The 11524-nt window shown below is 35.0% G+C and overlaps 1 protein-coding gene across 1 annotated transcript; it reads right to left on the reverse strand.

Moving 5' to 3' along the window:
- Window positions 1-9282: 9282 nt before the first annotated feature.
- LOC146730074 (zinc finger protein 862-like) lies at window positions 9283-11114 on the reverse strand. Its single transcript, XM_085494300.1, has 6 exons — window positions 10952-11114; window positions 10674-10835; window positions 10386-10581; window positions 10014-10264; window positions 9721-9907; window positions 9283-9552 (listed from the first exon to the last, which is right to left on the reverse strand). Exons 1-5 carry the CDS (start codon window positions 11099-11101, stop codon window positions 9728-9730), a joined length of 939 nt encoding a protein of 312 aa, XP_085350426.1. The 5' UTR covers window positions 11102-11114; the 3' UTR covers window positions 9283-9552; window positions 9721-9727.
- Window positions 11115-11524: the final 410 nt, after the last annotated feature.

Genomic DNA, 11524 nt, shown 5'->3' on the forward strand with positions numbered 1-11524 from the left:
GTTGTCCATTACTAAATCTTGGCTTCTTGTTCTCTTTATATGCGCTATCAATAACTGCAAGGAGTTACCTTTTATTCGGTAATCTTCTTGACAATAGTTTTCGACGATAAACATGTCTGATTATTTCAGGGCGGTTTTTGCTTTCATTGTTACATCTATTCGCTGTGGTCTTTGAAATAATTTTGCTATGATGTGACGTGGTATTGTTTTATCTGGTTCTTTATTATAACCTGTATGTAAAGGAGCACGATGTGCGTTTTCGATCAAATCTCTTGGTTATTCAAAACCGCAATTCAGTAGCACGTCACACACGATTTCATATCAGTTTTCAATTTTTGTTTCCTTCAGACCTCAAAACCGGGCAATACTAGTATAACTTCCCCGGGGAGGGGGACAATACATAGAACTTGCCTATTGGGGACGTGCCCCTGAAATGGGTCTCGTTTTTTTGGAGTTTAGGTATAAGTATCGGTCTTATTTCTGGTCAAGATAGGTATAAATATCGGTAATATTTTTCCGATTTGGTATACTTGTTCAACCCCCGGTTTCTGATAGCGGACCCCTAAGGAGATCAAAAAAGAAAGCGAACTGTTGTTTCTCATTTAACAACCTAAATAACCTGAACAATGTGTTAATAATATGCTCTTATGTAAGTGACAGAGGTGTTTCTATGCTCAAAATACATATTTTAATAAATCAATATACAATGCAACTGTTGGCTTACATGTGCTTATATTGGATATACTCTTCTAATAGATCAAATACGGTAACTGTACTTTATTTGGAATGATGACAGAAATGGTATTTTGGTATAAATATGGGTATAGATTTTGCCACTATCCAGGTATAAAAATGGTCACACTTTTGAACACTCAGGGGCACCTCCCTACCTAGCTATGTATTAACTGCCCCCGGATAACTTCTAGAATATCGTCTCACATCAGATATCCATTCGCGTTCTCCAAATCAGAAACAGATTTAACAAATAAGAATATTTATTTTCAACTTTAATCATCAATCGTTACTTTAAGCAAGTGTTCAGAGTCAGCTCATTTCGGACTTCATTGTCCGGACTAACCTCTTTTGGACGAATAAACTAAGCACGAATCGACTTTCGGACAAAAACTCTGCAACGAATAAACTTGGGACGAATGTGATTTGGGACGAATCGACCGTCCACCGTGTACTACTTTCATCCACGGTTACTGGAACTGTGCTTCTATCAGGGGGGAAATTCTTCTACTCTGGGTTCTCTACACGTGTCAGGGGGGAATCTCGTCTCGTCTCTATATCTCGTCCCCTTGAGGTACGGGATCGGGAAAGTCACTTAAGCTTACAGTCAAATAAGACACACACAACGAAATACGGTTCAACTCTCGTCTTAGTCGATCTTTTGGAGCACTCTATAAGACACAGCGCCCTGGGGAAAAGTCCCCAAGACTCTCACAAAGCTGAACCAAGACTCGCCCAAGACTGGACTGCCTCAAGGCTCGCCCCTGGACTGCCCTCTCGACTGCCCAGGACTGCACTCTCTCTCTACTGCGTCTATCGTGCTGTGCTCCCCAAGACCAACTCAAACTCTCTTTATTCATTTTCAAAACTCTAACCAATTACAAAACAGTAAAAGACTCTAGGGCGTAACCTTCAATCATAAAGCCAATCACACTAAGTACTGAATACGTCATATCTTTTGATTAATCGTTCACTACATTAATATCTATGGATACCAACTGTCAGAATCGCGACGGTTATCTGGTAATTAGTTTCAAATCACTGAGCCAAGTTCCGTCCAAAACTTCAAATAGGCCTGAACGATGACAGACATAAGACAGCAATTCAGCTAATAATCAACTAATTAAGTCGGTTAACAGATACGCGAAAACAAATTCATGACACTTCATCCTAATGAGAGGAGAGGAGTGTGAGTGAATCAAAATCATTTTTAATTCAATGACAACGCATTATATAAATATAGAATGTAGTTGTACAAGAAATATTATCGAGTATTGTTTTACGTTGAACCAGGTCAGACGTTTCAGTGAGCGTAGAATATGTTCATAAAATACAGATCATATCCTAGTAACAAATTCACAGTTCATCCACGGAACAAGCCTTGAGTAAATCCAAAAAGGCCACAAGCGACTAAGTTCGATAAATTATCAACCAAACTGTAGTCAGACAGAGTTATACAATTACGTGCATTATTCTTGTCCGGTTCGCTTTGTTATATTTAGATCTTTCAATACATACCATATACCGTATAGAGAAGATTTAGAGTCTATGCACATATGGCCTGACATGTAGGCGTGAGTAGCGCCCTCGCCGGCCGAACGGCATCCCGCGACCTTGTCAGGCTAATGCACATACTGATTCATTGTAATTATACGTTAACTTAAAACTGCTTTATTCTACACATTAGAATTCTACACAATTAGAACAAAACATTAATAATCATGACACAATTGTGGTTAAACTGTGTCATCAAAGATAAAGCATAGGAACTCTTAAATAAGATTATTGGATTAATCTAAGATGTGTGAAAAGCATGGATATCTGTCGTGGATGAGTTCTAGGAATAGACAATATTGTTATTGTTATTAATATTAAGTATCGATCGTGGCCTCACTACACTAAATGAATGAATGAATGAATGAACTGTATTGTTCCCGTGTAAAAAAGAGTAGGTTACATAGGGTGTTTGCAACAATAAAGAATTTTTGTTAACAAGACAATATTTTGAAAATAACTTGAATGAATGTACTTGTTATTGTTTTGTTGACGTTCAACGTAACATGATGTAAGTTTATAAAAATATTGGGATAATATTATTGATTTAGAGTGAAGTGAATGATTTTTCTGTCCATGATGTACAGCGGACAGTCAGTATTCATAGGACTGTCAGGTGGTCATTGGATAATAACAAAATAACCCCAGTGGCATCATGGGAAATTCGCCGGGTGCAATTGATACGTATTGTGGTACATTCCCTTTTATGACCGAGATTAATTGAAGGAAGATGACTAAGACGGTGACCGATCGTGGCCTCACTACACTAGATTACGTGTCCATGCTTTCGAGATCACCCAACGACGGCGTATAAAAACGTCAAAACAAATTAGAACAGCGAAACCCGGAGATATACTAGTACTTGACATACTCAAAACAAATTCATACCTTCATGAAATAATGCACAGTATGCAAATTAGATTAGCAAATTTGTCAGCAGTAAATATATAGTAAACATGCGTGGATTTAGGGAGGCACGCCAGCCCCCCCCCCCCCCTCAGCCCGCAAAAAAAGAGAGAATAATTGGCAAATTAATTGATAAACTCAGCCCACCGGAGGTCTACTTCGGCCACGTCAATAGGAGCGCCCCCCTCTTACCGAATTTCTGGATCGGCCATTAGTAAATTGAGATTTGTTTCAAATTTACGAAAAATTCCAAGATGAATTGTAAAAATTACATTATGATGGGAAATGGTGTTCATGTCCTGTTTTCTGTTTTAAATTACCACATTCAGTGTCGCTAAAAAATCCAGAGATGCAGGTGTAGTTCGCTGCTGAATTTCGAGTTTCTTTTTCCATGGTTGCTACGTTACTAACTGTGCTCTCAGTACAGAAAGATAGGTTGATTTTACAAACGGTTGTCCGGTAGCGCAAAGCAGAATAACATTTCCCGAACAAATGAAACTGAATACTGCCTTTTTCTGCTTATCGGAAGTGAATGTACATGGATTCGAGCCCCGGTTCGCGGTACTCACTAAAACGAAGGACCGCGAAGGACCGAAGGACCTAATCGAAGAACCGAAGGACTTAAACTGGTGTAATGACTATAAACCGCTGATACGAATAACGTTGTTATACGTTGTATTTGTTCACAAATTATGCGGTAGCGATTAAATTTACAAAAATACCTTGATAAACATATTACATGATAAATATAAGAGCGCAGGACCTCGATTATTTAGTAAATATAAGCGAAGGACCACATTTATATTATAAATATGAGCGAAGGACCACGTTTATATTATAAATATGACCGAAGGACCACGTTTATATTATAAAGATGACCGAAGGACCACGTTTATATTATAAATATGACCGAAGGACTTAAACTGGTGTAATGACTATAAACCGCTTATACGAATAACGTTGTTATACGTTGTATTTGTTCACAAATTATGCGGTAGCGATTAAATTTACAAAAATACCTTGTTCAATATATTACATGATCAATATAAGAGCGAAGGACCATTATTACGTGATAAATATGAGCGAAGGACCTTGATTATATTATATATATCAACAAAGGACCGCGATTATTTAGTAAATATAAGCGAAGGACCACATTTATATGATAAATATGAGCGAAGGACCACGTTTATATTATAAATATGAGCGAAGGACCACGTTTATATTATAAATATGAGCGAAGAACCACGTTTATATTATAAATATGAGCGAAGGACCACGTTTATATGATAAATATGAGTGAAGGACCACGTTTATATTATAAATATGAGCGAAGGACCACGTTTATATTATAAATATGAGCGAAGGACCACGTTTGTATTATAAATACTAAAACGTATTTTTCATATGTCAGAATATCAAAAGAAACAAACAAAAGAAAAATCATTATAAGGAAGTCTGTACCAAGTTTTGAATATCATGTTACCATCGATAAGTTATGACGTCATTTATTTACACAAAATGGCTGGATATCACAAGTATTGTTACGCCGATCACAGGACCGAAAAAAAAATGAATCTATAACACCTAAACCCATTGAGTGTGTTCGGTGTATGAATACATGTATAATCTTAAACACTGTTTCAGAAAATAAAAAAAATAAAAAGAAACAAAAGAAACTAACTACTTGGCTCGTGTGTGTTATAATTCGACTGGCTCTCATGCTTTCATTATCCAATCAGAACGACGTATGCAGGAAATTAAAATGCTGGTATAATATAATTATACGCGGATTACGGAGTTATTACACGGGACTCTATGGCGAACAAACAAAACAATTAGAAATAGTCTTTGATTTAAAAAAAAAAACTCAATATAATGAAATATTGTGTTGAAAACTTTATTTTTATGGATCTATGAGGTACAGACCTGGGCGTACTAACACTGTGTCCATGGTTTATCGTACACATGAATGCATGAATAGCCATATTTAAATAATTATAGTTCATTTTTATTCCAACACTGAACTTTAAAAAAATAATCAAAATGGCTTATTACTTGCTCACACAACTGCACAAAAAACGAAAATGGAACTGTATTGATCAACCTTCAGGTCCAACTTTGGTATGCACAGGTACAGTTTGTGAGATATAGCGCCCTCTTGTGGTACTGTTATGCAAATATTGAATGATTTTTAATAATGAGTACTTTACATAATTTATTGTTTCAGTCACAGGCAAAGCTTGTAACCTCATAGTTTTGTAATTTATGGCGTATTGTGCGTTATTATGTGAACGTGTAAAGGGCCACTTTGTTGAGATCTTTGAAGACGTTACATTGGAGGAGTGAAACAACGAACGCTCAAACAACCATCGAAAGTGAACAGGCGAAGAATACGAGGCGTTTTACAAAGTACAGTAATGACAATGAGAACACCTATTGCCTTTGATGGAGTAATAAAACTGCCTGGAACTACTAAACCTGCGTGGAATACTTCGGAACTGTGGGAGAAAGAGGTGAAGAAAATTACGCCTTTGTGCTTGGCGCCTCGCTGGATCGACTGCCAGATAAACCAGGGATATTATTTAGCTGAAATGATGGCGTCTTGGTAAGTAACTTATCGTTATTCTGAAAGGGACCCTAAATTATTTGTGAACTATGCTCACATGAACATTGATTGCGTGAACTGGTGGGACTTTCTATTTTCTTGTCTTGCATTCTTGTTTGGTGGTAGAAAATATACTTTCTGAGTAAAGTTCATACAAAACAAAATTATGGCAGGGTGTTGTAGTGTACAAGCTGCTGGTAATCCATGACGCGAAGACGACAGTTGTTAATGAAATTATTGACAACAATATTGATCCAGTTTTCAATGATAAGGTACTCCTTGGATTAAGGTACAACACTGTGATTTTTGAGTAATAGCCTATAGATGGTATTTGGGGGAAATTTAACTCCGCGGATAAAATTGAAAAAAAATGACACTCGGGCAGATATGTTTGTCCACAGTCCCTGTGGTTTGTCGTATATCGATATTATGGGTGTCAACACCTCTTGGACCCAGTATTATTTTATCTAATTTATGGTATAATGTGTCTGCAATATGGCGGGCTGTCTTACATCTTTGTATGTAATTTATGTGTAACTGCAAAATAGTGCTGTGAACTTGGTAAGTAACTTATCGTTATTCTGAAAGGGACCCTAAATTATTTGTGAACTATGCTCACATGAACATTGATTGCGTGAACTGGTGGGACTTTCTATTTTCTTGTCTTGCATTCTTGTTTGGTGGTAGAAAATATACTTTCTGAGTAAAGTTCATACAAAACAAAATTATGGCAGGGTGTTGTAGTGTACAAGCTGCTGGTAATCCATGACGCGAAGACGACAGTTGTTAATGAAATTATTGACAACAATATTGATCCAGTTTTCAATGATAAGGTACTCCTTGGATTAAGGTACAACACTGTGATTTTTGAGTAATAGCCTATAGATGGTATTTGGGGGAAATTTAACTCCGCGGATAAAATTGAAAAAAAATGACACTCGGGCAGATATGTTTGTCCACAGTCCCTGTGGTTTGTCGTATATCGATATTAAGGGTGTCAACACCTCTTGGACCCAGTATTATTTTATCTAATTTATGGTATAATGTGTCTGCAATATGGCGGGCTGTCTTACCTCTTTGTATGTAATTTATGTGTAACTGCAAAATAGTGCTGTTAACATGAAATTTACATGAGTTGAAAGCACTCTTATAAGCTATTCCTTTAATCCATCCTAAACCAGGGTGTTATCTTATAATTATGAAAATGGATTAAGTACTGGCAAATCAAACTAACCTTCAACTACATTGTATTATTTTAGTAAGCTAATAAAAATAATAAACCTTTTGTTTGTTCTAAGAATGATGAAAGTCTGAATTTAATTAATTTCCCTTTCAAGGTATACAAGTATATAAATTACCGTTTTTAATAATAATAATCTTTATTGAATTAAGCATGGGATGTACAATAAAAAGATAGGACAAAATCAACAAAATACTTCACACACAGTTGAATAGCCAAACATCAGAAAAAGGATAGAAAATAAATCTTGAAAAGATAAATAACATGACAAAATTATTATGAGGCAGCTGACAATTTTATTTTTGATCCTCTGTTAATTTAAAAAAAATAATACTCCTCATTTTCACTGGTCATGATGACTTTCATATTTCTCTCTATTTGATGTGATATTTCATTGTAAATTGTTTTGTCTGACTTGTGAGATTTTCTCTCACTCGCGTATAGCTCATTGATTTTACTTTCACCACAGATGTGATATTTTTTGTCTCTCAGGTCATAACATTGCAATATATATCTCCCATTTCTATTTGGCTGGGTTTTTAATTTTAGATATTTTTCAAACTTGGAATTGTTTTTAGCAGTCTATACACATACATGTGTGTACCTACAAAGATTATTATTGTGGTTAATTACTCGTATATTATTTTTATTGTGATTTTGGTGTTTACTTCAAATTTAATAATTTAATTTTTCAGTGATTAGTTTGTTAAATTAGGAAATTTAAATTTACAGTTTTGAGTACCAGATTCATCCACTTGTAGGCAACAATGCATTATTGTGTTTTCAGGCATTTTTTAAAAAATATTTCAACCTTTTATTTTTATTTTTTTCTTGTTACCATTGGCAACCAAGTTCAAATTGTTGGTGGCTAAGTGGTAAATGTAGGTGATAAGTAAAAAGTTGTTTGTCGCCAGAATTTATTATGTTTTACAAATACTGGTACATAATAAACTACCCAGAGATACCAATTTAAAAATAAAATAAAATGCGATTGTGGCAAGACTTGAATTGTGGATAGAAGTGTTAAGCAACTGTTTTAATCGTCATTGATTGAATTTAATTGCCATGACAACCAAAGTGGTTGCAATATAGAGGAATGTGTTTTTCAAACACTGGTAATGATTAGCGAGTGTCTCCCTAATTCAAGAAACATGCAATGTTTGTAGCTCTGATATTAACCTAACAGGAATTTACAGTATTTAATATGCATGTTTTTATTTTTTAATATATTTGGTACCACAGTGACACTGTTCACATTAGTTGTGTTCACGTTACACGAAGTAAGGGCTAAGATTTAAGCTGATTTAGGCTTATCTAGCATATTTGCATTTCGGCTAGACCCAATTGCGTCCACGCACAGGGAGGGCCAGTCGTTAGCACGGGCTAAGGGGCGCCATCAGTCGGTGACTGGGAAAAAGTAATCAGAACATTTTCTCAGTAAACCTGGATTAAATTAGAAAGCATTGCTCTGACAGCTTGAATGACTTACAGTGTTCTCCCTAGAAAATGCAAATTTGCATAATAATTTGCATATAATTAGCATATTAATTTGCATATAATTTGCATATTTGTTACATTCCTAGAAATAATATACTGTATAACACAACACAGATTCAACTTTGAAAAAAAACACAGTCTTTATTTATATACAATGCAATCCTAAGACTTATTTACAGTTAAATCACATGATTCATGATTATAGTTGATTGTAATTCTGCGAACTTTGATGGCGGCCAACTCATCTGCTGCTTTGGAAAAGTTTAAATCACTAATAGGAGGACCTTCACATTTAATGAACATCAGAGCATTGAGGATTTTCTCAGAGAGTCGATTCCTAGCATCAGTTTTAATCCTCTTCATGGTTGAAAATCCTCGTTCACAGTCTGCAAAAAATATATTATAAAAAACATAAGTATAAAAGAAAGATATTTTGATCTACAACAAAATATATTATTTCTTTTAAAGTGTACCCTACTTGCAAATTAAACTCGCCAGCTATGGAGCATGGCAAGACCAGAGTGACAGCAGCCAATTTTGCCAGATTTGGATAAAACACTCTCAGCTTTCCAACATTGACCTTCAATACTTCTTCAAAAGACAATTCCCTGTATTGGTTGTCCAGTTGAATTTTAAATAAATCCCATTCTGATAAAAAAACTTCAGTGTCCATACTGTAATGCTCAGCAAGCATCTAACTAAATAAGAAGACAAAATTACATTGAATAATTTACATACAGTGCACTGGGTGGTTTATGCACTTATTGCTGTTTATCACTCCATGACAAACATATAAAATACAGTTGAGTCTCAGTCATGACAGAAAAATGTTTATTATCATAGTGAAAAAAAAATCTACCTCTAACTTTTCCTTTTGTGATGCATCTTCTATGACATCCTCGTGTGATTTGGTGATCAGTGATGAATCAAATATGGTGAAGGCATCAATCAATTTAACGTCTGGGAATCTTTCCTTTAGGTTCTTAATAACTGCTTCTATGTATGGGTAGTATATCTGCAATATGCAAAGACAATATACGTATAGTCAACAATTGTTCGGTTGCAGTTAGTTGTTAAGTAAATAGTTGTGCCACAGTTATTTAAAAATTTAAATAAAATGTTAGCCAAGACAATTTATGTTATCAGCTTATTGGGAAAAGGATATGGACAATGTTTTACTAACCTTGGCTTTAAACTGTGACTTTTTTGTAGCCTTTACAACAGGTACAAAAATGTAACTGGGGCTCAAAGTTTGTAATGACATCATCCACACTCCTTGTATATTCTCCCTCATGTTGAATCAACTGACTTATGATAGTGATTGTACTTGACAGAACAGGGTCTATCAATGAAAGGTCAAGATATCTTCTCTGAAATAAAAAAAACAAATGTTACACAGAGTTTTCAGGACAAGCACACAATAACGCATCAAATGACAGGACTGAAAAATTACATCAACTTTTTTTGAAAGCTTACCTGAAAAAGTAATGACAGCTTTGTCAAATGAGGTAGCACATCACTGAGTAGGTAGAGGGTGGCAATAAAATTGTACTGTTTCATGAACACAGATAATCCAGCTGCGGTTGCATCACCACGCTCTGAGGCTTCTCTCTCAAGACTGACGATAACTGATGGAAGATATCTTCTTAGTGAATCCACAGCATGTTGGTGGGAGAGCCATCGTACAGATTTTGCCTCTTTCAGTTTTAATACTGGATCGCCAATAAAAAGTACAATATTATTGATTAATCATGCAAAGAGTTAAAAGAAAACATGAAACCAATGTAAGCTACCAGGCTTATGTACAGAAACAAGAAAATTAAATATTTGTCAAATATATAAATTATTTTACCTGAATTTCTGTTAATCCAGCCATCCGAACTGAAGAATTTTGATAATAATAGAAGAGCTGCTGTAAAATACTGCTCAACTTCTTTATGTAAGGCACTTTATTGACAGTCTGTGATGAGGCAAGTGCCAGTCTGTGAGCCATGCAATGAATGTTAATCAATTCAGGACCTTTCTCTCGAAGTCTGGTAGAAACCTACAACAAATAAAGATGAAAATAATGAACAATAAATGAAATATATACTTGGTTAAAGACATTTAAATTAAAAATTAAAAACAAAAACTTACCCCTGTTTTTTTTCCAACCATTACGGATGCACCGTCAGACCCTAATCCAGACAATTGATCAAAACGAAGCCCTGTCTTCTCAAAAAACTTCTCTGTGCTCTCTACAATGGTTTCTGCCTTTCCATTAATGAGATCATCCATATTTATGAATGCCGTTTTCACCTGAATAAAATCAAGGAAATCATGTGTTATTATACTCTATTTATTTCAATGAGACACTTATATATTAGTTGCTCATTTTTATCATATCAGGATGCATTTAATTGTCAAAAACTTACCTCACAAGTATCACCACTGAATGTCAGATATTTCCTATAAGTAATTTGTTGTTTCATCACAGCTACATCGGTGATCTCATTCATCAATAATGAAAACACAGGGCTCACTTTCATGTCATTTATAATGGATCGGGAGATGATATCACTCATCACACAAATCAGCTCCTGAATTATGCTCTGATGTGTAGTGTGCATTGCCACCCTAAAAATAATTCAAAAATTGTGCTATAATAACATATCTTTATTGCATCTTTAAAAATGCAAATTTCTATCAGTGGTAAAAAATAAAAATTGCACAATATTATGATTGTGAATATTAGATATAGATAGAAACACAAGAAAAGAAAGTCTGAACATTTATGACAAATTCCCAATTGTGTCTATTAACAGTATAACTTTGTTTTATAATTTATTACAAAATTACACTTACCAAATCAAGAGTATCCATATATGAACATCCCATCAGCTGTAATAATTCTAGCAATGACTTGTATTTGGTTGTGTGTGCCACTTCATTTTTCACTAACCAATAAAGAGAGAGCCCCTTCAATCGCTCGTCTCTGCAAGCTGACT

The sequence above is a fragment of the Saccoglossus kowalevskii genome, chromosome 20 (assembly GCF_978046115.1).
Source record: "Saccoglossus kowalevskii chromosome 20, keSacKowa6.1, whole genome shotgun sequence".
NCBI lineage: Eukaryota > Metazoa > Hemichordata > Enteropneusta > Harrimaniidae > Saccoglossus > Saccoglossus kowalevskii.

Coding starts and splice junctions, on each gene's coding strand:
- LOC146730074 (XM_085494300.1), bottom strand. CDS start 11,101: ATGAGTGATATCATCTCCCGATCCATTATAAATGACATGAAAGTGAGC. Junction 10,582..10,673: donor TGGTTGGAAAAAAAACAGGG/GTAAGTTTTTGT, acceptor TATTTGTTGTAG/GTTTCTACCAGACTTCGAGA. Junction 10,265..10,385: donor ATTAACAGAAATTCAGGTAA/AATAATTTATAT, acceptor ATATTGTACTTT/TTATTGGCGATCCAGTATTA.